The sequence below is a fragment of the Athene cunicularia genome (genome assembly GCF_003259725.1).
Source record: "Athene cunicularia isolate RWA chromosome 3 unlocalized genomic scaffold, athCun1 chr3_part1, whole genome shotgun sequence".
Taxonomy (NCBI): Eukaryota; Metazoa; Chordata; class Aves; order Strigiformes; family Strigidae; genus Athene; species Athene cunicularia.
Window position 1 is genome coordinate 108,823,703 of NW_020799097.1, and position 27,694 is coordinate 108,851,396.

General features: G+C 36.6%; 1 protein-coding gene across 13 annotated transcripts in view; it reads right to left on the reverse strand.

Moving 5' to 3' along the window:
- Positions 1–556: 556 nt before the first annotated feature.
- NRXN1 (neurexin 1) overlaps positions 557–27,694 on the reverse strand; it is a 717,717-nt gene continuing 690,579 nt past the window's right edge. For 8 of the 13 annotated variants that reach the window (XM_026844485.1, XM_026844489.1, XM_026844487.1 and 5 more), the window contains 2 exons: positions 21,070–21,157; positions 557–3,942 (listed from right to left, as the gene is read on the reverse strand). In XM_026844485.1, coding sequence (XP_026700286.1) covers positions 3,635–3,942; positions 21,070–21,157 — 396 coding nt within the window. In that variant the 3' untranslated portion in view covers positions 557–3,634. The remainder of the gene's footprint in view (positions 3,943–21,069; positions 21,158–27,694) is intronic. The other 5 variants (XM_026844498.1, XM_026844499.1, XM_026844492.1 and 2 more) reach the window with 1 other exon arrangement.

The following is a 27,694-nucleotide window of genomic DNA, read 5'->3' on the forward strand; positions in this document are numbered from 1 at the left end:
GCTAAATAGCAAAGTACTTATGTAATGGATTAGCTCTGGTTGAAATTTTGTAATTATTATTATGGAATGTTTTTAAGGACTTGAAATACTTTCATTTTCCATTAATTTTAAAGCCAACATCTTGACAATTGAAAATATTTTCAGTTTTAAATTTTCATCCCATTACCTCACCTTCTGCCATCTTCTTTCCAGCAGAAAAAAAAAAAAAAAAAAGTGGCAGAAAAGGAAGGGAATTCTTTTTTCATTTATAGGGGAAGGGGAACATCAAGTTTTAATTTCTTAGTTTTCTTTTTTAAATAAAAGCTAGGAAATTTCAAATGAAGTAATGCTATGCAAAATCAAACAATGCATTACTGTAATTCATATTTTTCTAACTGGGCCAGTTGAACACCAGACTTGTAGAAGGTTTTCACTTATGTGTACAAAGAGCTCTGAGGTCACTTTTTCCTGACATGAATGTCTGTAACTTCATACCAATTTACCATTTATTTTTTTTTACCACTTTAAGATGAACAGGTACTCCAGATATAAGAGCCAGAGAAGAAACAAGCCATCATTTGTATTAAGAAACATTTTTATTAACAAAACAGTAAATTCCACTTGCTTAGCATTTCCAATATAATGAATAAATTGGCCTTGCAACAAATAAAAAAATCGTAAATATCTATCACAGAAAGCACTATAAGGTTAGGGGCATTGGGCCTCTCTTCGATGTCTTAGGGTTGAAAGTTTCACACGTTATTTAGTGTTTTGTTAAAAAAGGCAACACAATACAGTCATAGAAATGAAGCCATCTCAGTCAAACAAATTAGGTTATTATAGAGAAAGGATCCAATTTTATGTTAGGTAGTTGGTTTATGTCTGTTTGTTTGTTGTTGCTGCTGTTTTTAAACAAAAGGAATTTTAAATCCACTTGCTGGCACTTCTGATACATCCATATTTGTTTTTTGTTAAATTATGAAATTAAAGAGGAAAAAGGAGAACCTTCAGAGTGTTAAAATTGTGTTTGCTTATTATAGTAGTAGCAGATCTTTTTTTCCTTGATGTATGGATTTAGTTAAAGATTAATCTACCAAACTGCCTGGAAATTGACCTGACCGTGCTATTTCATTAATGCAGTCAATACCAAGCAGAAAAGACCATTTCATCTCACCCAAACCATATTTCGTCATGTCCAGTCTCCTGTCATCAGATTATTCTTGTTCTTCTGTGTATCTTCAAGCACTGAAATCTGACCTCCACCTGGCTTTCAACTTCTTCTTTCCCCCCTCCAGCTGAAGTCTCTTGCTTCCAGCAGTGACCTCCAGTATACCTGACCCTACTGTTCCCTGAGTACAGCCGTCTTGTAAAGGTGGGAGAAATTATGAATGCCACAGGTGAACAACAATCTAAGAAATGAACATCAGACCGATTTTGTGAACCTGTTCTCATTTTTGTGTAAATGCTAATGAAAATTAAAAATTGTTTTACAAATGCAACATGACACACCTCGACGTGGTTGGCAACCTTCAAGAGAGGTGTTTTCATGTCAGCTGCATGTATTTTTAAAGTGCTCTGACTCCCAGATAGATAGCTGTACCAGTTTCCAGCCTTCTTCATCAGCTACAGTGAATAACACACAACAAAATGTTTTGTGCCTGCTGTTTAAAGCTAATTTTAAATTCCTCCTTCATGTCTGTAAAGTGTGAACATCTACATACCTCCCAGGAGGCCTTCCAATGATTTGGTTGATTTCTATTGAACTACCCCCTTTCTGTCTAATGTATTCCCTTTGAACTTCCATGTAAATAAAATGTTACGCTATGATTTATTGCTGTGAACCTAATGAAATAATACTAGAAAAAAACCTTAACATGTAAATTACAGCATTATATTTAATATGTTTAACTAAAATGCATTAATGTTTTATGTATGCAGAAAAAGCTATGTGTTACTTTAAAACATGATGAACTCATATTTTTCTGGTTATGATGTCTTGCAATACTACACAATCGACTTAGCTAAAAATACTTTTTCATATGTCAAAATGCCCACCATTGAAAAATACTATCGTGCATCTCAAGATTATTTCCTTTTTGGAGAAAGGGGTAAATTCCACAGTAGAATCAGCCTGGATAATTAAAATGGGTCTTTTAAGATCTTTTACCACCCAATGCTGTAGTAAGCTGTCGTTCATATAACTGAATGCCAGATAAACACTATATGATACTTCCTAAGATTTTCAAGAAACTCATCATTCCCATAATTTCTTAAGAACAAGGTTTCTGTAAGGCAAACCATGCTCTCCAATAGTGAAGCTTTGACTGGAAGCCAAAGGCCAGTTTAAGTCACTACATATTTAGCTAATTAATGAATGTGTATTTCTAGGAAAACTGGCCATTCTGATCAACTTCATTGATGCATATCAGGAGCAAGAGATGGGGATAGGAGGGAGAAGACAATTACAGTAGAGATATATTTTTGCTTTCTAGTCCACTTCTTTCATACAAACTACTAAAACTTAATCGCAACAGAATAGAGGCTGTACAGGTAAGAAAAAAATTAGCTGACTCTTATATACATTCATACACATCCCCCTTAGTATAACCACTACACTGTAAATTAAAAAAAAAAAAAAAAAAAAAAAGGAAAAAAATAAAAGGGGAAGAAGTCTGGGACAATTTATAATGGCTGCAAAAAAACTGAAGTATGTCTGTTGCTCCAGATGTCATAAAACTCTCTATACCTAGCAACACTTATAACATTGAGTTTACCAAAAATGGCTGAAGAGCAGATATAGTTTGCATTTTCTATACAACAGGCTATAAAACATCACTTATCACAGTCCAGAAAGCACATATAGATGTGTTTTTATATAAACATATGTAATAACATATTAAGCGTGCATGAAAATTTCCCAATGATTGCATCTATGCCCTCTTGTTTGTGTTTTGTTTGTTTTTTGTTTGTTTTTTGTGGAAATGTGCCTTATATTCCAGATTTTTGTTTTTGTTTTTGAAAATAAGGCCTCCGTACTATTTTCCTCACAACCAGAAAGGGGCTTTTTGAAAGTATTTCTACGTAAGTCTTCAGAAAAGCCAGCACTTTGTTTCAAATGCAAGTTTCCAATCACTGCTTCACTGCACCAGACGGCAAACTCTTTATGTTTGCTTGTTGAGTCACCATATATAATGACAGTCTTCTCTGACAATAAGACTAACTTACTTCTCAAGAAAGCGCTAGCACTTTGGCTAAATCCAGAATCATAGGTAGCTTCTTTTTTCTTTTTTTTTCCTGTTTTGTTTTTTTTAATTTGTTTTGTTTCATATTGTGCCTTGATGTTGTAGTAATACTCCTTGCTTTATGAATGCGTGGTGTCATCATTGTCTTTCAGAAATGTTCCAGCAACATAAAGACAGGCAGAGTAAATGAAAACACTGTGGATGTTAGGGAATTTATCAGCTCCTGTTTCTGAAAAACAAGAGCATGAAATGCTTGTTTTTAAAAACAGTCTTTCCTTTCTGATTGCATTCCCTGTCTTTTTTGTTTGTTTGTTTTTGAATGTGCTTCATAAAAAGTAAAGTAAATAAGTTTGTATTATGTCTCAGATAAAATGAAGACTATTTCTATACAAGCGTTCTTTTAGATGTTGAGATCAGACATAGTACTCCTTATCCTTATTTTTCTTGTTTTTGTTGGAACTTTTAGCGCTGTTGGGCTGTTTTTCCTTGATCACAGCCCCATTGGATTGTGCTGAGTTACTGATGTAGTTTCGACTCTCATCTACGTGATACGATCCTTCGTCTCGATTCCTGTACTTGTACATAGCATACAGGAGAATGAGGATACACAGCGCCGCTGCTGCCACGATCCCAACTACCATGCCTGTTGTGCTGCTGGATTCACGAATCACCTCGGACGAGCCAGGGTACTCCCTTCCTCCTCCTGCCCTGGTAGGATTTGCTGTAGGTAGATAATGAAATAAGGGAGAGGTTATTATTGAGTTTGCACATTGAGGAATTACTCTATCTACCTGCTACAAACATGCATCTTTCTAATTGCCCTCACTAGGTCAGGACGGCCTATCAATGTACTCCACTGGTCCAAAAACTTTGAGGTTTGCAGCCCATTCCATTTTCATGTCTGTCAGCACAAGTAAACAGGCTTTTAAACAAGGAAGAGGACAGCAAGAAAATATCATTTTAGCTTTCAAAATTATCATTTCTGCAAATGCTGTTATTAAGCAAAGAGCACCTAAATAATCTGAAGTAACGGGCATGCCACAATTTAAAAGCCAGAACATGAACATCTGTGAGGAAAGGATCTCCCTCTTCCACTCCCTCCCTTTTTCTCCTTCTGTAAAGAACAATTGACACTATAGTACTAATTGAGAAGACAGTGATGATAAGGCAGACTACCAAACAGAATGGGGAAAAAAATCAAAATTTCCCCAATAATAAGTGATAGCAGCTAGTAAGCTGGCTACAAATAAGGTATCCTCCTCAGCTCTCCTTCAGACTTCCCTATAGCAAGCTTCTCAACTCCTCCTTTCCTTCGAACATTTTTTTCCAAATCAATTTACAATAAATTTATTACTTTTAGAGAGCTATCCAACTCTACCTTCTCTTTTCTAATTCAGAGTCCTCCTTGAATGTGGCTAAACTTCAGAACACTTTTTTACTCAACTTCTCCCATTCCCTCTTTCTGTCATTGACACCAATACCAGACATTCCCTCAAGCAATGCTTTATGCCCAGAAATAAAATTTCCAATTGCACAAACCAAGGGCTCAGCCTTCTAAGAACCCACCTCTCAGGACAGACTCGGGTCTTTTCAGTTGTGGTATGAACTGAACTGACCTATGTCTGAAGACTGTAAAATCTTCTTGGTAGGAACTTTTATATTGTCTGGCACATTTTGTCCCCTTGCACAGCCATGTGGAATGAAAGCTTGATTCCAGGAGGAATTTCTAGGTTAAGTGTTCACAGGACACACAATGCTTATGCATTTCCCATGATCTTTCTTTATTGCATTTTGCAGAAGGAGAGGCAGATCTTTGTATAGAATCGCTTTAAGTGGCAATAGTTGAGATGGATCTTCTGTAACTTAGTAAGTGTCATAGACAAAAATGAAGTGACCTGGGTCTATGCAATACTTCTCTGATTATACCAGCATTTCCAAACTTCTGAGAGGCAGTATACTCTCAGCACTGCCAGGCTTGGCTGAGGTCAGGAGCAAGAAAAGAGCAGTAAGTGAACCAGGGTTTCCCACCAAGCAGCGCAGAACACTCTCATTAAGCATCCAGGCTGGCTTATAGAAACCACATTTTAAATCATTATGCATGGCTAAAAATGCCATCAGTAAAATATAAATGTTAACTAAGAGTATTATTAAACACTAGTTTTACAATATATTAATTATGTTAGCTTTAAACGACCTTGCCTACAACTAGTATTTTATTGAAGTGTACTAGAGAAGCACCTTGCTCAAGGTGCATGAAAGCACACTATGCCCCACAGTCACTTTTTTTGCACTGTAAAGACGCAATAGGAAGATGATGATTTTAAGGATGCTTAACGATTTTAAGGATGCATCAAACTATCAACACCGGTCAAAAACTGCAACAAGTTTGGACAACCAGAATTAAAAGCAGCCACCTCCTACAGACATATACAATTGACCTATAAACACTAAAACACCACAAAAAAGCCACAAACCCCCAAAAGAACTAAGTTCCCTCCCCACCTTGGTATTACTCATCATTTATTTATCGGTGATTTGTGTTCTTACTGTTGAAACACCACTTTCTGGGAGTTATCCCACATAGGCTTAAAGAAGGTGACATTTTATTTGGCTGAAAGAACAGAGGCATCACAGTAAGACTCAAGAAAACTCTCATTTGTGTCAAACAGTATTAAAAAAAAATTTTTCCCCCATCTCGAAGTTGTTACAAGTTGGTACAATTGGTATTTTCTATGACTACACAAGATATCTTGAAGTTTCGCTTTAGAAAGCTTGAAGGTTTTTTCTCATTTCAGAGTAGATGTCACCCTAGTAAGAAATGTGGTCAGTCCCACAGTAGTCAGTGACTGTTTTAGATCCTGTTTCTTCATTGTACCTATTGTAGAAAATGGGAATTCTTTTACAAGTAGGGTGTCATTTATTGTTTTACATGAGACAATGCACTGTTGCAGAATAAAGACTCCTGAGTATTTCCATAGCAAATGAAAATGAGACAAAGTCTTACCTTACTGTATGCAATTTCAGGAAATTAATTTCTGTCTGAGAAATAACAGAAGCAACTGAATAAACTCTGTCAATACCTGATACACTAACAGCTGGTCTTTCTCTTTAAATTACAGACATTTGGGCCAAATGCCATCAACTAACTTTACAATTAATGTCTACTAAATGACACTTAACAGCTTGCTCAGAGGAAAACATTCTTTTAACATTGCAACCTAAAAAAACATGTAAGGAATATTTTTCAACGTTACCTAAACTCCTGCCTTTCACTTGATGGCATCCTTTTATTTTTAAGAATGTTTTCACAATTATCTCATTTATCCCATCTGTCTGAGGAATATTCAATCACTACATTAATGTTATTTAAACTTACATTTTCAAAGCATCTGTTGTTACATTTGTTTGGACTTCAGTAAAAGGAGCAGTTCAGCAAGGGAAATGACTTCTTGCTATTTTTTCTTCCATTTACATTAAAATAAGCTTTTAACCTAGCAGGGCCTCTCAAGACAAATGAGGAAATAAGAAGAAAGTTTTACAAAGCACATGGGTTTGTCTGGGTGCATTTTAGGCAGGAAAGGCTAATGGAGCACATGCTAAAGCAAGTGTCCTATGCTGAGAAAAGGAGGAAAAGGCCACTGGGGAAAGGCCAGCCTACACTTCTGAAATCTATGTAAATGAAGAAATCCCCATCCATAACATTGCTAAACAGCTGCCTTCCATTTAAGTAGGACCCTTATTTGACTAAGACTGGAGTACCCAAGCAGAATTTACCTGGATTTTTTTTTCCCTTGGAAGATAGGAACTATTGCAAGGGACAATGGAGATGATCTCAGTGGAGAGCAAGTGAAGATTATAAGGTTAACAGAAATCTTGGTCCTTGCTTCACAACTCTGAGAAAAACATGATGCAATTTTCTTCCCAGAATCTTAGTACCTGAACCAGGCAGAGTCATTGGCTCATGGTACAGCAGCAGAGGTACGTCTATTGGTAATCTTGTCTGCTACTCAGCTGTAGTCTCTTAGTGTTTGCAGCATCAAAAAGATACTAACTTCACCCCTGATAAAGTTTGAATGAGAAGCGAAATACCTTATAGGTGAATGTTACAATTAAATTTCATAAAAATTACTTTCATTTTTAAGAATAAAAAGTAATCTCAAATCCGGAAACAATCTGTAGTAAGTTGAGGATGGTTTGGTTAGGAACAAGGGAAAATCATAAAGACTGTGATCATGCTCAGACTATGCCATAACAGTGAGAGGAAACAAAAGGCCTCTTGTGGTGCAATGATCCCTTCTTTAAACAACTTCTCTGATGCACAACTCTTCCTCTCAACAAGCATAAACCCGGACTTTTTGGATTGCCTCAAAGACCAGCTTAGAAGAAACTGATTTTTAAAAGCCTCTTCTACCACTTATGAAAAACTTTCCATGAAATAATAGCAATTGAGCACAGTTTTCATTGTGTAATAATGGATTAGAAAGTTATTATTCTTGACTGTATTTCTAAGTGGTTTAAAATTTAGAGGGAAAAATCGGACTATTTTCAGTGCCCGGTTTTCATTAATACTGTGAAAAGAAAATTGGAATTGCAGGCTCCCGTGGTGTTTGTGAATTGAAATTAGCAGACTTAAAAACAAAACAAAAAACCCAACAAAAGGACCCCAAACCTGTTTTTACATTTATGCGTTCCCACAAACTGTGAATACGAAATTACTCATAAGACAAGAATGTTTAAGTACTGCATTTGCAATGAGGCATGAAGGCAGTTATTTACAGGACACATATTAATTTTCACTCTGTGTGCTATCATTGTAGACCTGTTTGTGGTCGACTTTCTGTACCATTGTTGGATTCTAGTGAACTGGTTTCTGAGCTCACTGCAATTTCAACATCTCATTACAATGAATACATATGAAAAACAAACCTCAGTGCTTCCTCTGATGAACCAGTGAGATAGATGCACCCCAGCTGCAAAACCAGGATGAGGATCTGCCATAAAGTTGTGCAAAAGACTAACTTCAAACCCATCCTGGTCTGAATACAAAGGTATCTCCGCCTGCTCCCTTGCTACCCAGCCTCAAGTTGCTCTTGAGGGGAGGCAAGAACTGGCTCCCCAGGGGATGTCCAGCAATGACTGAGCTGCCATGGGAGGGAATGAGTATGAGATGGTTCCACATCTATAGCTCAGTGACACACTTTCATCAGACTTGGAACAGTCTATATCCAAAGCCATGATCTAATCCATGTGACAGAGTTACCACAAAACCAGCTGCATTGCTGAACACACATTCACGCTCCATGATCATGATGGTTTCATGATTTAAAGAGAACGGGAGCAGAGGCCTGCACACACAGCACACTGTGATGTGGTGAAGAGGTGTCGTGCTTATGAGGAGAGTAGCTACATTTGCCATCTCGAACTCACACCATTGCATTTGCTCTAAGAAACCTGTCAGACACTGAGTTTGAGAGAGCAAGACAATAACCTACTTTCAAATGTGATTAAGAGAAAATTCTTAAGGTATCTGTTCTACTCTGGTGCGCAAACTCAGGTTCTTCCTATAAATTGAAATTTAGAAGTCTCTCGGGAAGGAAAGACATAATGTGTTAAAATACCTTTAAAGTGACATTAACTAACTTAGCTAGTCTTAAAAATAGTCTGGCAGTGAAACACCATCCTTTGCTAAAAAGATTGTTTTGCTAAGAAGCTAAACATTGTCTCTGCACAGAATAGAGTGCTTATTTCCAAGTGCAGCGATTTGCCATATATTAACTTCAAATCATTTACAAATCCTACCAACTCCTTAGGACTGCAGGTTTTGCAAGTTACTTTTTTTTTTTTTTCCTGTGGTTGAGAGGTGGAAAGGTTATTGTCTCAATCTTTTTTAAATGTCACCATAAGTCTAAAGGGAGATAGGTTAGTTGGTAGCACAGTGCCAATTGATAGAGCATACCAAATCAATGAGTTTTATAAGTTAATATGCTCTGCAGAGCTGAGGGGAATATTTCATACAGTTTAATAAGAAGCTTTTATGAAAACATTTTCCACAAAACTAAATTTAGTTTTAGACAAAATGGAAAATGTAAACCAATATACCACTTAATATTTTTAACAGTTTTCAACCCAGTGCTCTTACCCTTTTTATTAGTATATTTTAACATTTTCATTTGTACTGCTCCTCCTTTAGTATTCATTCCCTCTGAATATGGATCTTTTCTCTTTTTACCACTACAGCTATCAGTCCTACCTGTCCCCACCTTTGCACTTGCATTTCTTTCTTTTCTACATTAAGTAATCTGTCTTGGTTTTGTGTGTTTTCAGGAAAATCTTTGGTAACTTGTTACTTTGCTTCAGAAATTTTGACCGATCAGCAGAGTCAGTGGGTAGTCTAAAACTGAAGTATTCCTAAGTGGGAAAAATATTAACTGCTTTTGCAAATAAGGTAGCATAGGGAAGACAAATCACAAATATTACATCACTGATAGCATGTTTTCAAGCTAGAACTAAGCTGCTGTAATTGTGGGGAACCAGTTCAGACAGCTAAACCAGTATCTTTTGCTGTTAGTTGCCTGCAGCTCTAGCTCCCTGAAGACTCAGGTGAACACCAGTGTTATGACAAGAAAAGGACAGGGACACTGGAAACAAATTTTTGGTGTCAGCTAACTGTAAGATTGGCTTCATTGTACCCAAAACTTCCAGTGTTAGCAACAGTGACATTTGGGCCCCACTGAACATATTGAAATCTTTGCTACTGAGCTTCGCAGGACCAAGGTTTCATTGTTTACTATTTTTATCATTATAATCTCATTTTAAAAAAGCAAAAGAACCCCAAACCACCTCATCTAGGAACCACTTTTCTGCAAGAGAACACCAACATGTAGTTGTAAAGAGTGAGTAATCTGATGGCTTGGCCTGCAGAGCAAGGAGTGATTCTTACTCATGAAATGAGCTGGAGGTGCAGACACCCACCCATCTTTACAACTGTGGGTGATTCCCTGACTGTCTTCCTTCACTAAGCATCTACTACATGAACATATAAAAGTCTGTGCCACAAACGTTATATATATGGCTTGAATGCTGGAGCTGAAAGCCCACTGCATTCAATTTGCTCTAAATACTATCATCAAGTCAGATCCATTACTGACAAAGCTGATAATATGCCTGGGAAAAGAAGGGGCCAGGCTTTCATGACATCCAGAATATACATGCACACACACTGAAAATGCGACTGCTACAAATACCAAACTACACCTGCTAAACAATGGCTTGGATACAACTTGCAGGTATAGCTACACTTGTTCAACCTGAATTGTATTACTGCCAATACCTTACATGCTTCTCCAGGGAGGGAAGAGAAAGGTAGATGAACTTCAAGACTGATACAAATTACACTTGATGTAATCAGTGTTCTTTTTCTCATGATAAAGTTATTTCAATGAATAAGACTGCCTTTTTTTTCTTTGCTTCTCTCATCATAGTCTATAAAACAACTCTGGTGTCTCTGATGTTAGCACAAGGAAAAAAGTTTAAGATACCTGTAAAGCTTTGCCTTATTTTGGAATATGATTCTGATGTTCTTGCTGCTTTCACCCTTCCTTTCATTTATCCCTTTACTGTAACTTTTTAAAGGGTATGTTCACAACATGTGCTGTATCTAGATCAGAACCTACTGTTTAAGCCAGTTTACATTTAAACTGTCAAAGTCCCAAATCTAGACCATAACTCTTAACCTCAGGAGAAGTGCTGGTTTTGAAACATATGGGCCAGAATAGCATGTCAGCACAGCAGAACAAGGTTTCATTCAGGTCTTTACATAGTTAGAAGGAGATAGCCTAAGGTTAGACTATTTCAGGTACATGCATCCTCATTATAGGTTACTTTTGCCTTGAATTTTTTCTGCTTCCATTTATGAACAATATCCGTAGAGAATACCTAGTTCTCAAACTTGTCAGCATTCACCTGCCACTTTGAAGGCTGTCAAATGACTAGTCACACACTAAAAAACCCCAGTGTTTCCGCAGAGGTTTCAATTAGGTGTTAGCAAGTGGCTGAAAATTAGCAGCAACGGTCCTCCTACTAGGTATGCAAGAGATAATGAAAATTCATGCTGTACTGATCACTAGGAAACACCAGCAAATGTTTACCATTTGCCCTTATCTCTTTTGCCTGTCAGCGAGGTAAGCAACCCTGTTCAGTGCCAGCAGTCTGTTAACATGCTTATTAGTTGATAAGCTGCAGCTGGCATATGCCAACTACTTTTTAACACCATATTAATGGAATTTATCAGGTATTGCAAATGGTTAGCTAGAAGCACAATGGTTTGCTTGCATACCTGTAATTCCCCTGTTTAAATGCAGAAAAACTGAGCTGCAAAAGAGCACTAGAATAGACAGTGCCCTGTGTCATTTGACTGAGAGAGGCAAAGCACTGGCCTCTGCTCTGTGTCCTGCATGCAGTGCAGCCAGCTTCCCACTTCCTTAGCAAAACCGGATTTTCCCTGTTTGCTAGGGGTGGCTGCCTCAGATTCCCATCTTCCTGGCTGGTCCTTCCTCCAAATAGTAGTGACGTAAAGCAAATTTCCTATAGAATTTTAAGGACCTGATTTAACATCGTATTGTTCAAATTTGCTCTGAGAAAACCTTAGCATAGAAGTTGAGCATTACGATGTTAATTCAGGGCAGTATTTTGACTATAAACCATTTCATACCTTTGCAAAATATTGTCTTTCTTCTGCTACTGGGTCCATAAAAACAAGGGTGATAAATAATCCTGAGAAAAAAGGTTTTTTTCCACAAAAAGAGGAAATTCAATGAATATGCATTACAAAGTGACAAGAAACAGTTTCAATATTGCTGGCTTCCACAATACAGTATGCAAGAAAATATATGCACCAGATGCAGCAAATCAAATCAGAATGAAGTGTAGCTCAAGGAACACAATGGCCTTGCATTAACCAAGGCGCTAGTAGCACCTCGTCTAATTTCAAACAAACTAGAACAACTCATTCATTTATTTTAACAATCTATGTTCAGTCTTGATCCTAAGCGTAAGCTTGATTCAAAGGACCAATTTTTAGGATTATACACTTTAATTTAGGATTTTTAAGCAGGCTGCCATGAAAATTAATGGAATCATTTCCAGATTCAGTGAGCTATTTACTTCACGCTTGTGCAAGCAAATCCTCTGTCTTTCCAAAATTACTTATTTAATCAAACAAAAGTCTCACTCAAGTTGGCAAATTACTTGACTGTTTCCGAAAACCTCAGTTTTGCAATTACTAATTTACTAATTTTCCTCATTTTCCCACCAATGTGGGAAATCCACCCATGAAAAACCTTTTGAGTCCACATAATCTTTATTTGGCTTTGTTTAATTGGTTTCAGAAAATCTAATGTTTATGTTTACAAAATAACCTGTAAACCAAATTCCTTTCTCAGGATGCAGATTAGGACAGGTCAGTGCTGGTTTTGTTACACTTTACTCGTGTATTGTGCTTCTATCCCAAACTAGAAAGACCATACTTTAGAAAACAAAATAGAGATTGCTCCCTGCAGGAGTTCAGAAAACTTCAGCTGGTATGATCAGCATAGGCCATGTAATGGATAAGATCTGACTTGGTATTTTTAAAAAGAAAGAAGGAAAGAAAGAAAGATTATTAGCATATAAATGAACAATATAGTTTATCTATTGAAATATATATTAAAAAAATCTTTCATGATAGTTCAAAAACATATATATATATATATTTATATATATATATATATATGTATATTTTGGGTATTTTACACACTGTTTTTCAGTTCAGTTTTTACTTTGATTCCAGATTTAAAAGATATACACCTTTTTTGAAAATGGTGGAAACACCTCATAGTGAAGACTGTCAAGGCACACACATCTTTATTTCTTTGGCTAACAACTAATAATCACAAAAGATTTAGAACTGTCTAGAACCCATTTTCACATGTTAGGGATACATGCACAGAAACTGGGGCTTATTTAGATGTATTATTGAAAATCTTGAATACAAGTCTTGTAAGTCAGGACTGCTTTGTTTATAAGAGCACAGTCATGGATCCAATTTCACTTTTTTTTTTTTTTTTTTTTTGTCTGACAAAACCCCTGCATTAGCAGTCAATTAATTATTTATGGTCTATGTAATACCTTATTCAGTACTTTTGTACTTTGTTAGATACAGGTTTTATTTTTTTGGAGTCATTTTGGACATATCTCACTCTCCAGTTAATACTGTAAGGCAGCTTTTTTATCTGGGGGTAGCAAAAAGGGCAGCTCAAGCATCTGCTTATATGTGAGCAACAGTGTTTCCTGCAAATTTTTCTAGGTAAAGTCAGGAAGGTAAACCCTCAAGAGCATATGCATGTAGTTGTGAGGAAGGAGATGGAAAACAAGAGAGAATGAATATTAAATAGCCTGTGAGACAAGAGACTTTCCGCAAATAGCCTCAACAATGAAACATATTCCTTCACTTTGGTGTGTGCTGAATGAAAGACTTCTCCTGCTCTCCTCCAATGCTGCCCACAGAACTGCAACCCACAGCTCTAATCTGCTCTCTATTTGCATCCTCTCACTCACATTATCTCATGCATGGAGTGTACATTTGCCTCTTACTAATGCATCACTTCTACACCTGGACATGATATTCATGGAGATTTTATTGTCTGTGTTCTAAACAAGCACTGAAAAATCTAGGGAGTTCTACCAAAGTCAGTGGGTATGACACATATCATCCACATGTGTTTGTGAATGAGTGATGCGGAGTGCCTGGTTTGCTTCTCTGCATTCACATCCCACTCTCCGTATCATAGCAGGATCATGTCCTTCAGCTTTGCCTGTAAATACCTTCAGAACTGAATCACAAGCAGTGTTTTACATCTTTAAAAGAAAGAAAAAGACCCTCTTTTCATGGGCCGCTCCTTCAGGAGTACGAAGTGATGTGCCCATTCTTCTTGAATTGTTGTTTATAAAATGAGTAGATTTCTTCAAACTACTAGAAACGCTACCATCTGGTTTTGTCTGTGCTGTGGAGATGTCTAATTCTCAACCACTGAACGTATAAAAGCAGTACTAATAATTGTCTCTTAATGAATTTTTCGGAACAAGAACCGTCTTTTCATGTTGTCTGCACACATCTGAAGCATGAAGTAGAGCTTTAGGTCCTGCCATACAAATAATTACCCCAGTATTTACATCATGAATGTTTGCCATTCTTATACACGTTATAGAATTGAGAATGTCCAACTTCAGAAAAACTATGAGTGGAATATGAATGCACCCTCAAAGTTCACCCACAAGGAGAACCGCTCATCATTTACGCACCAGTGGTGAAGGTGCTGTGCAAGTTAACAGAGAGCTTTGTATGATTTATAGCAACCTGACGTCGATATTTCTTAGAACATAGTGAGCTGCTGGTATTGCATTGACAGAAAACCATTATGTTCAGGAAAAGAGCCAGCTTCCCAGTTTCCATCCATATGCTGCCTTCTGATATGTTCATATCACTGTGACTGCAATTAAAACATGCTAGAAAGCATTAGCCTCTGCTGTCATCTCTAGACTATGTATTAAACCTCTCTTTCAATTACATATGTTCGGCAAGGAGTACTTACTTAATTGTTCACATTTAAAAGGCATGTTTAGCTAACAATAGCTGCATTTTGTATTAAAGTCTGTCTAAAAATAAACTTTAAAAAAATTCCATGTGGGTCACAAATCCCCCATACCAGTTGAGGTTACACAAAGAAAGGATGGATAAGAGTGTGAACACCACCACTACCACCAAAATTACACAGCACATATTTGAGGAGTCAGAATTTTCTAAGCTATTGAAAAACTATTTGTAAGAGTGAAAGAAAACCCTTTCAGAACATGCTATTGTTTTCAGCTGCTCCCGACACTGGGAATGTATGAAAATCCTTAGGACTATGTGGAAAGCTACAACTCTACTCATATTCCCATATTTCAATGGTGTGGATGGCAAAGAGTAGAGATCAGTGCTGGTACAATGGATCAATCATAATTTTTAATCTCGTTTTCTTAGATAATTTCAGAGCAAGACCTTTTTGATAAAATTCAAATGAGAAATGCCATATTTGTAATTCAAAGTGACAGACACTAAGAGCTCAGTCTATTGACAAAGAAGTGGTTCAGTTCACAACAAAAATAATTTGGAGAAATGCAACAGTTGCTTTCTGTTCCTTTGGGGGCTTTATGATTTATAAAAAAATTAACCTTAACAACCATTTTAACTTCAGTTATAGAAAGATGAATCTATATCTGAAACCCCTCAGTTCCTTTATGTATAGATACAGTAAGTGCTAACATTTACAAAGTTTGTAAATAAAGCATAATTTTCACCCTGTAGTAGCTCATACAGACATGCCTATATGTATTTCACCTAAGCATGTTAAAAGGCTGATTCAGAACAACCCAGCAATCTTTCTAATACTGGAAATGCATACAGAACTACAGGATAATTGGACTGAGGCACAAATAGTCCCTTTATGTCTCAAGCCATAATGAACACAGTAACCCTATGAACTAACTGTAATTTTATTTTTCTTTGTTTCAGCTCCTTGCACAATGAATTCCATGAAGTGCATTAAACAGGGCACTTGCAGTGATGTATAAATTATAGGAGTCACTTCACCTCCTACTGCAATGTTATCTTGCTGCCAGATGCATCAAGAATACCATGCGGTAATTTGTGACAGAAAACGAAGTGCAAGATTTCTAACAACCAGCATAAGTCATTCGCAGTCCATATTTCACAGCTCTGCCCATTAGAAAAATAGGTATCAGTGCTGGGACCAAATCTAAACTATCACAAAGCATTTGAGAACGTATGGTTTCTCGCCATTTCTATCTATCCAATGCATGTTCTCACACAGCAGGGTACATACACACACAGGAAGCAGTTTGCATGCAAAGCCTCATCCTGTTCTCTCACAGGACAAAGCCTTCCCCCCAAAGCAGCCACTGAATTGTGAGAGTTATCTTAGGTACTGGCTTGTTTGATCTCTCTTGGCCGTACTGATGCTTTGGAGATTTCTGACCATCACCAGCTGTTTTCTGCAGTGCAATAAGACTGACCAAGATGTAGGAAAACATGCTCAAAGATCAGTCCATAAGCATCTACCCTATTATTGGTCCTTACTTAATAATGTAGGAAAATAACCGATCCTGTTTCTCCCTCAGAATCAAGAATCAGGGCTAAGACAGGTAAATAATGCTACCAGTAGGTATATATCACTGAACTCTGTCCCGACTATTCTTATCTTATTTACCCACAGAACAAGTACAGGACATGACACAAATCAAACATTGTCCTGGGAAGTGGAACTCAAGAGCTGCCAGACAAATGCTGACCAAGAGATGATGATGTATCTTATTGCCTTGCAACACAGGAACCTCTGTTGGTAGAAAGACACGTGTCTGAACCTGAAACAAGCTTGTTTCTACAAGACCCTTTTTCACTTTGAAGGTTTTCTTCTGCTAGAATTTCCAAGACCAGCAAATACCATATATTCTGGCTTTAAGACTGCCAAAATGCCTATCCATCCAATTTCTCCTGGTGCCATCAGGAGAGGTTTTCAACCTAATTTCTAACTTAAACCTTTGTTGAGTCCCGAGTTTAAGAATGATTTAACTGTAATTCGCAGGAAAAGAACTGTTCATGCGTATGCTACAAACTGTAAGACTGTTTCCCTGGTCTAGATTTCCCTGCCATTAAACTCAATGATTTCACTTCATCTGACCCAGTTTGGACCTCTCTGCATTTTGGAACATTTCAACAGCTACAGAAGTGGCTGGATAATAGCTAACAAATAAAATACCGGCCCAGCGTAACTGGAACAAATAAACTGTGTAACACAAATGCTCACTGAAACTCAGCAGAAACCCAAGCTCTGTATAGAGCTCAGGAAAGGCTGGAACAGCAGTCCTGATGTGCAGAATGACAATTTGTCCACCTGCAGGTTTATAACTCTTCATGTAAAATCAGCAAATCATCCCAGGTCCTTTTTTTGGGGGATGAGTTTCCACTAACATTTTTCATAACTTGTCTACAAAACAAAAAAGCTTTATTATTGCCTCCATGACATGAAGCTGAGGAAACATAAACTATTATTTATTTTTACTGTTATCATCATCATAATCATCATTACTCTTTGTGCTGTTATTAGTATTTAGAGTAGGAGAGGGCAATGTGGAGATACTGTGAAAGCAATACATGTTGCCTTACTATACCAAACATAACACAAACAAAATATGTTGACTAAGTTTCGCATGCTAATAAATTTGTTATGACTTCATCCAATTATGGCACATTTAGCAGTTTGTATACCACAATGAAATCTGCAATTATAATTTTTTGTGACTTTATGTTCCAGACAAGTTGATGGGATTGCTGCTTAGCAGCTCCTAATCTGGTCTACATTTTTATGTCCCATATGAAATTTGTTGCAAATTGCATCTTTCCATTTATTATTTAGAAGACAGGTGCACAGAAAGCAAAGCTGGTGGTGGCAGACCGAGACTTGTTAGCCACTACAAGCTGTAACATAATTATCCTAGAAAAGAAGCCCTATTTTAAGCATAAATCTTGATAATCAGTAAAATCTAGATAATCAGTATTTTCTATGATATATTGGTTTACCATATTCAAACTGTATGTTGAATAGGCTCCGATTTTGAGCTGAGAACTTTGGTTAGAAATAGGTATGTCATGGGCAGTCATCACGGAAACGTACAATTTGGCTCTGTCAATAAAACTGAATGGACTCTGGCCATCCCTTAAATCTATTCTTTCTAGAAAAACATTGACCAGAGAGCTCTAAGACCATCATCTCTTGTGCTGGGGTGGATCCATTTGCTGACTGTCCATCAGGCAGCAAGAGAAGAAATATAATGGGATCTCAGACGACAGCGTCCGTAGTGAAAACATAATAGTAAAATTGTCCTAATCGTCATATATTCAGTCTCCTAGAAGCATCTGTTAGGAAACATAAGTTTCACCAGCATTAAGGAGGATATTGAAGGGTTGCTGTGGAGAAGCAACTCTGGTTTGTGGAAAGGGTTAAGGGGGAAAAGCTGAACTGAACCATGGGAAGAATTTAAATGGAGTAACAGATCTTTTTGTATCTTCTATCCCAACTGAAAAGAAAAAACACCTTATTCTGTCACTGCCAACAATATTATGCTTCTCTCCTTTAAGGTCCAGCCTATTGTTAGGAGCAGCTCAAATCTATATGGAGACTGCAGTATTCTTGAGATGGAGCAGTACATTCTAGACTATTCATGGAGAAAGCTTATTCACAAAACCAAGTGACTAAGACTAAAACAACTTACAGAGAGACTATGCTAGAAGTTATGACTTCAGTAACCCTTTTGGTTCATGTTTCAAATATGAGAAAAGGACAAGGCCAGTGAAGAGGGAGGCAAATTAATAGCTTTTAAGAGTTGAGAGTGGGAGGACAAGTGACATTTTGATGTGAAGAATGACAGATAAAGTGATCCAAACAATTGAGATTATGGAGAACATATTTCCTGTGCCAATCCATACTTTTTTTTAAAAATGAGTAGTAGTTGGGATCTAATAAATGAAACAGTAAAACCATTCTGAAATAAACAAAAATGAGAAGAGTAGCTGAATGTTGAATGATAAACTGAGCCAGGAAAGCTAAGCACCAAGATGTAAAGCTAATGGCAATGTTTTGCAGGAAGACTAGCATTCATATCCCCCCCTCTGGACTATAGTTTGGACAGAAATGATCACCTGTCAGAAAGCTGCATTTCTTCCCTCCCGTTCCTGCACCCACCAGCTAAATGTCTGTGTGTACCAAAAATTGCAGCCCCATATCTGAAGTTCAGAACAACCTCAAAGAAGAATTATTCTGAAATTTCTTTGGCTTTCAGCAAGCTGGAAGGCTAAGACAATACAAATACATCTCTAATACAACAGCTGCATTCTCAGAGGGCTTGGGAAATTGTTTAGTGCTAGGTAACTAATGTATTGTTTTACAATTATCTTATAAAATTTAAAAAATGTATTAAAATTATCTACATTTCCAGTAGTCTACACTTTTATCTGTTGAATAGCACTGCACAAGTTAACTAAAGCAAGGAAGCAATTGCATGAATGACCTCAGAGCCATATGAACAACTACATTGACTTATATGGGACATGACAGTCTTGTTAAACTCAAGAATTTGAAAATGAGAAGGAAATAGCAGAAAAAAAAATATCCTCAAAATTAATTTTCAAACTTTCAAAAACTGAATTCTTATCACAATTCCTAAATATCGTGATCATGATGTCTGGGACTTCTGCAAGTGAAATGTCTTCCTGGGAGATATAAAAATGTGTAAGGTGGGTGTACCTATTGCTGTTCAGTTTTAAGAATGGTCATTCCATCTTGTGGCATTTTGAAAACCAGTCTGAAATACTTCTACTGGAAAGCAAAAGAAATCAACCCCAAAGTATTCTCATAAAATCTATAAATATCTAGGTTCTTGGAAGAGCTCAAATGCCACCCTGCATGTCCATCAAACACAGATAAGTCATAAATGTCTCTGTCTTTACTTAAATTTAAATAAATAATTTTTGCACGTGGATATTAGGCTATGTGACTTGAAAAAGGAACCACGCATCTGCATTTGAAGCAAAATTTTGTCTTAAGGCTATGTATACATATCTCCTGCCCCAAAACCATAGACAGATCTCCTGTTGTACTAAGATGGCTCTTAGTTGTGGTTTGCATTAATATACTAGGATCAAATTTAATTGATTTCTACTTGAACTAAGTATGTTACTGCACAACAAATTGATCCTAATTCTTTTACTGTTACGTATTATAGCAAGTACTGAACATTACCAAATTACCTAAACCAACTGACAGTAGGCGTGCTACCAAATAGCACAGAATTCAAGTGAATAAAAAAACCTGAGATATATATGGTACCACAAGCTGTTCCCTCAGAAAGGGTAAAAGCTAACCCAAGTCAACAAAGAAAGTAGGAGTAATTCTGGGATTTTTAAAAGGTTATGGAGTAACGTAATTCTTCAGATTGCTATTATGAAGTTTTGCATTTATCTGTGATAAACATTCAGATTTTTAGAGAAGTATGTAGTATTTAATTGAATATAAAGGTAAGTACAAAATTAAATCACAGAGAAAAATTAGTACTGAATCTTCATTATTCAGTGGGAGTAGGAAAGACATGGCCAAATCACTATGCAGTTTTTTGTTCCATGGAAAATACTAGAGTGTCAAAATTTTGAACTGAATTGAAACATACACTCTGAGTAGTCTTGGCTCAGAAAAAAGTCATAAAACAATTTGAAATTTGAGACTGTTGTATTCTATGTCTTGAGGTTTTTACTATCTATACAGTATTTCATACCATAAACAGCAATTCAAAGCAAACTCTACTGACATAATACGACATTTGAAATACGGAACTTTTATCTTATTTGGGGGAAACGCTTAAGGCACAAACAACTGCAACATCCTTCTCCTAAATGAAGCTGTCCCTTTGTTATCATGACAACACAGTTGCAGGGGCCCTAGAATGCCCTTTGCAGTCCAGCCTTAGGTCCACAGTCAAGCTATAACCTTGCTCAGATCATGATTATCAATGTGCTCCCACCCACTGTTCTCGAAAAACATATATCAAACTCTCCCCCCTCTGCTGACACTGCCATGTATAGAAAGGCCCCAATTCAACTTCTCCCTGCTATGTAAGAAAGGACTGCCCCACTAGATGGGACTCTGGGGGACTGAAGCATGCAAATATGAAATAAAAGAAAGTAATAAAAAAGTTGACTAACCTAACCCACCTGAGCTCGGCTCACAGGGATCGATGTCCTCATCATCGCTAGGACATTCAGCCGAGGCCACCAGGATGTCATCTGTGGTCTGCAAAGAAAATAAAAGTCAAATAGATATATTTTAATTGACTGAACAGGTTGTAAAATTCTCAGTGGCATTTATTTTATTGCTTGGATTTATGCAGGGCCCAGAGCGTTCCAGACTTAATATGTAATGGCACAGTGACACTCTCCAACTCTGTATTAATAGGACTTTGCTTTTCAATTCACACTTGTCAGTTTTTAGAAGAACTGTGTTAGATATGCAGTGCAGCCACTTAAATATTTTTTTTTTTTTTTTTTTTTTTTTTTTTTTTTTTTTTTTTTTTTTGTAATAAGAACAGAAAGTAGGATAGAATACATATGTTGGGGCTGCTGGTCTTCCATCTTTATCTCCAATATCTCTTCTATGATATTGCTGAAAACACTAAGAGCATTTAAAAACCAAGTCAAAATATTGAACTGCCTGCAGCTGTTAAAACTATCAGAAATGCAGTGATGTTTTCTCCATTAATCGCATTTGGTTTCTCAGATGTAGAGCCAAAAAATAGAAAGAAGGAAAAGAGGCAAACATGACTCTCATTGAGTTGAAAAAAACTATTCGATGAAAAGAAAGTCAAGGAAAGAAAACAATAATAAGTATATGCAGTGTTAGAAAGTATCCTGTTTTCTTAAATAAGTGAAAAGACCTTATTTTCTTAAATAAGTGAAGTATTGCCCACATGCTGTGTTTAGGTCCAAGGGGTTCTAGGAACATCTGTCCAAAATGAGCTTGGACAGTTCTTTGTATAACGAAATCAAATAAATCAAGACAAAGGAGACAGAACAGGGAATGTATAACAAAAAGCACTATAAAGAAAAGAAACTAGGGATTCCTATCTACCAGTTCTTACAGTGCAAGAACAGGGAGATACTCAATGAAACACTGAGGCAATCAGTCTGAACCTGATAAAATGAAATACCTTCTGTTCAAGCCACCTCTGAGAACAGTCATTTAGAAATGTAATAAGAACATCCACAGTTATTAGGGGATATAATAGCAGGGAAATATAAACTGTCGTGCTCCTGGTCATTTCTCAAACAATTAATAATAAGCTTTTCCTATGGGCAAGACATTTCATAACTGTCCATTTCAAACTTCTGTTTGCCTCACCAAAGGAAATACAAAGAGAGAATGAAAAGACTACATCATATTGAAACAAGAGGCAAAGGATAATAGCAGGCAAAAAAGCCATTCTTGGATTTCTGTATGAAACACATGCCGACAAGGAGATGCAACCCATTTCAGTGAATGTGAAACATTATATTTCTCTTCCTCCATGAGTATAGAGGAGGGACACCAACTTTTCCTTCACTAGTTTCAGTCTGAACACGTAAAAATTTTGTTTCTGTACAGTAGGCCCAACACCTAACCAATATTGTTTATCATTATTATTCTAACTGAAGTTTGAAAGCAAAGCATATTACAGGAATAGGCTTTTCCTTGTCACGCTTCAGGAATATTAATGAATATATGCTTTCGGCACTTCTGTGAAGTAGGAAAGTGATACGGGAATACATTAATTAATATACCAGGCATAACAAAGAAAAGCCTATTATAATAATATTATATTTTACAGGTAGAAGACTGAATCATAAGAGAATGAAGTAATTTGCTGAAGGTAACCAAAAAAGGTACAAACAGCTATGTTATGTCACAGTTTGATGCCAGAATCACAAAAATTATCTTTCCTTATAGCACAGAAAATTTATAGCTGGAGAAAACCATTCTACATATCTGTAATGCTATCAAAATTAGCTCGCAGATTTGCAATGAAAGTTAAAAATATCAAAAAAAGTATTCTAGTTGTCCATTCTTTCTGACATGTAGAAAACCAAAGTTATAATGAAAGCCAGCTGCAAACATCCTCTTGAATTTCTGATGTCCATTTCTTTTCCCCAGAATACAACCATTTAAACTTGAAAATCAGTATCTTAGTCTCTTTGTCTCTTTGTGGAAAAGCACTTATGTTTTTCCTAAAGTATAAAGAAAAAAAGAAACAACCAGGCAACCAATAAAGCCTGCACATAAAAAGTTAACTCTGCACTGTAAAAACTACAAATAATAAGTATAAAAAAGTACTAGTAAGTATAAAAAAAGATCATGTATGTCCCAAACAGTTTCAGTTTGGTCAGTGAAACCACAGTGTCATATTTTTCCTTCTGCCCATAACACTGGAGAATACCATACTTTTGACCTGCAGCCACAATCCTGAAGATTTATCAGCTGATCACTGAAGAATTGTACGCAAATACCAACAGAGGAGACCACATGTGTACATAATAGTCACAACAGGTACAATGGTCTATTAGATATACTGGTCTAACTGGAATTTTGTTTAAGGGTGCTTTGGTATACGCATGGATGACTAACCCTTGTAACTGGAGCAAACTGAAGTGAAATGATCAGATAGATTTATAGAATTACTGCACTGTCTCTTAATTATTCTTGATAGAGGACAGTATGGTCAGAGTTTACTTTAAATAACTCTACTTTCCGTACAATTTGAAGTGCATTCAAAATTACCAGAGAAAAACTATGGAAAAATAATACACATTAAATACCTTAATGTACGAAAGATACCTTGCTCTGTTACTTATAAAGAGGGAGTGTCAAACCCGTCTTTATAAAGTGACACTAATTCCAGTCTACAGAAAGAGTATTCACACTTCTACAAGAACAAAGGGATGTTCTTGACTGATAAAAGTGCATGTATATTATGGTTCTGAAATGAATAGTGCCTTAAAAAAAAGTGAATATGGCATGTCAAGAAAGACCTCATTAATGTCTCAGAGTATTAAAGGAAATAATGTATGTTTCAAAGTCAATACTAGATATAAAACTAATTTTGTTGCAAGCAATAAATCAAGTATCAGTATTTGAATAAGAAGGGAAGTGGTAAGATGATGTGAAAAATGTTTTCTCCAAAAAATGTCAGGAACAATTCCAGTTGAAGTATCAATTAACAGATGTGTCACAACTTCCACCTGTTCTCCTCTGTCTTTGAACCCAAATTCCTCTTTCCTTGCTACTCATACATATTTTTATCAGAAAAAAAGACAAAGGAGCTGTGAAAGGCAAGTGAGATGGCGATAACAAAGCTACAAATGGAAGCCATTGGACTTAACACAATTTAAAATGAGACTAAGAATTAGCTGAAACACTAGAGAATATAAATACATAATTTAAAGAAATACTATGGGCTAGTTAACAGAGTCCTTTCTCCAGAAGAGCTCTGACTGACAGGAATTTAGCTGAACAGAGAGCAGGATTTAGACCTAAGGGTCTCAGACAGCCATGGGGTACAGATAAATAATGCAAGATAGAGTAATATGTTTTACTTACTGCACATTATCTTTTCCTCATGCTTTTTAATTTGGATGGGAAGATTCAAAACAAATCAGTTCTCCTAAGTAAACTGCAATTGTTGCTAGCACTATGGCTAATTTACAGGACACTGCTTCAAGCATTCTTATTAATCAAGGATTTAAAAGTCAGTGGAAAATCCCTTATTTACAGTGAGTGCCTAATAGGATAACATCCAGCTGGCATCATCATAATACACGATCGGATTAGAATGTCTCTTGGGCAAGTTGTTCAAATTCATTTAAGAAGCGATACTCTAGTTCTAAGAGATTAAAAAAAAAAAATTAAAATAGCAGGTATACAACCTGGAAGGCCAGGCAGAATTTCTTTTGATTGCATCTTATTTTCTTTGTGTATTTTCAGAGCTTTTGAGATTCATTCTGGGTACGTGGTTGTATGATTTAAAATGAAGTCCATTGTAATATGTGGATTCTTAAAAAATTGGACATTTGTTCAGATTCCAGAGAAAGGATGGTAGAAAAAGCTTACAATTAATGTGCCAATATAAAAAATGGGACAAAAAACCCCCTACAACCCACGTTTTGTAAAGCTAGAAGTCACCGCATAATGTTGTTTCTGACAATTATTCAGGGGTGTGGTCCCTACAGGAATAGGTCTTGCTTACATCAGTCAGGTCTGCTTGCAAAAATAAGGACTTTGGGATTTGTCTCTTAGGCAAGAGAGAGTTTAAAATATCACCAATCTGCCACCTTGACCGAGGAAGGAAATGGTAATTATTTCAAGAAAGCTCCTGACCAGAACAAAAAATGATGCTCTAGTCATGGCTTAAATACAGTGACTGTCTGTAGCTACTGATAAATATCAAGCTGCCTCAAAGGTTACAACCATGGGTCCAAAACTGGTACCAGCAATTATGGTTGTGCCCTTCTAATAGTGCTCTTTGAATGCTATGTAATTTAAAAAAAAAATATTTGCAAATGAATAAACAAAACTTTTTTTTTTTTTTTTTTATCATTCAGTTTTTACATGACTGTCTTACTCAGTTTTTATGTATGAAGCCTGTTATACCTGAGGGTACTAGGGAAATATGATCTAAAAATTAAACCACAAATCTGAATTGTGCATTCATTAACAGCATAATGGTCCTGCATATTTTCTTCTGTAGTATTCCACCAGGTCTCCTTTAAATCACAGCACCCTACAGCTACTCTGAATATAGTTTATTCCTTTCTTGTTCAATAATACACTTTATCCCATGAGAACTGCAAGTAAATCCAAATTACACAACAGTTAAAAACTAGCAGTCCTAAATTATTATATGAATTATAAACAGCATAACTGCTTGTGACTAATGTTTCAATTATTTGAGATGAGAACTTCAACTATGTAATCAAAACTATTCTTATTTATTTGTACAGCTTTGGCACTTAATGATACTAGCCAGGCACTGTTGTGCTTGGTGCTAAAGGCAGCTGGAAGGATAAGGCTCTGCTCTGAGGAGCTTGCAGTTTGATTTTGGACCAGATGCAACATATGAGCGTGAGAGAGGGGAATGGAGGATAAGAAGGGTCAGGTGAGGATGCTACTGATAACTGCTAGCAGTTATGCTGGCTCTGATCTAGCAAATTTTCCAAAGTGATTCTCCAAGATGACAGGAAGGAAGGTCAGTCAGGAAGAAAGGAGGCAGAGAAAAACCAAGCAGGAGCCTGAGACTGGCCAAGGAGATGCTGGGAACAGATGGCGCCTGGAGAGCACTGCCAAGGCTGCAAGCCTCTCTGAGGAAACTCAGCATATTTAAAACCCTGTCCGGTGAGCAGGGTGGCGCAGGAGGAGGCAGGCAGCACCAACAGCTTGCCGCTTAAGGCACGGGAGGATGAAGCATGGTTGTGTTGGGAGGGGAAGTAACGAAGGAATTAACTAATGGTAAGGTCACAGGAGCAAAGGGGACCAGGCAGTAAAATGGGATGGCCTGGATACAAGGGAGCTGATATCAACACACTTGACTGTGTGAAGATTAATGGGTAAAAAATTAATTACTGTTAACAAATGACTGTCTGAAAACATACTTTCAGCTATAGGACTAGGAAATTAAACTTCTAATTCTTTTCTTCCCCTTTTCTGAAATGCTTGGTTATTGTCTCTGCTTACATTACTCCATTTTTCCTCCTGAAAAAAAGCTTATTCAAATACTTGCTATTTAATTCAAAGAGAATCAACTACAGCTGATATTTAAACACAAAGGTCTGCTTTAGCTTAGTAGAAGGGTATATCACTAGAGCCATGGTATAAACAAAGGTTTTGAAAAACCAACAGATATATATTATTATCTTCATTAAGCTGTGGCAAACTTTTCTTTAAAAATATGGTTCATGAAGTGCTTACAGAAGGGAGCTTAGAGTAGTCATTTTGTACTTTTGCACTGGACACATTAACTTCTGAGGCAGTAAGGAACTTTCCTAAAACACAATCTTTCGTATATATTCCTTTTTCCTACCCCTATTTTTCTTTTTGAGAGAGGAAGAATGTAACCTAAACCACTGGGAATGCTGGCAGAAACTAGGGTATGAAAAATCACAAAAGACTTCATGTGGAAAAAAAACAAATCTCATTTTTTGGGACGGGATTAACTGCACAATTTTCTAGCCAAGACTGTGTAATTTAAATTTAATTTTCTGGGTATGATGCAGATCTCTATGACTGGTTGTTGAGACAGTTGTAGAAAGAAACTCAAATATGTCACATTAATCAGTTGTACTCCAGCTCGCTTCTCCCTGGTGTTAATAACCTCCCATTGCATGAGGCAGTTTGCTGAGAAAGATGCTATAGTGATGTAGCAGTAATATCAGATCTAGATGACATGCCATTTGGACAACTGCCTCTGAAGTTGTATTTAAACTGCTATAGATCAAACAAGTACATGTGCATCAATTACTGCTTGTCCACCCACATACAAAAAAATGCTACTGAAAAAATGTTATTTCTGGACATGGATATTAAAATGCTAATATTTCAAGCACATACACAATATTTTTTATATCTTTTATTAACTGCTGACATATTATTACCCTGTAATGTGAAAATACAGTAACTGAAAATCGAAACACTTTCTCAAAACTGGCTCTCGTCTAATTAATACCATCATGTTATTTCTTGAATCGGTCAGTGTTTGACAGTGGGAGAAAGCAAAAGCCTTGATTAACAAGATCCTTTCACGGGGGG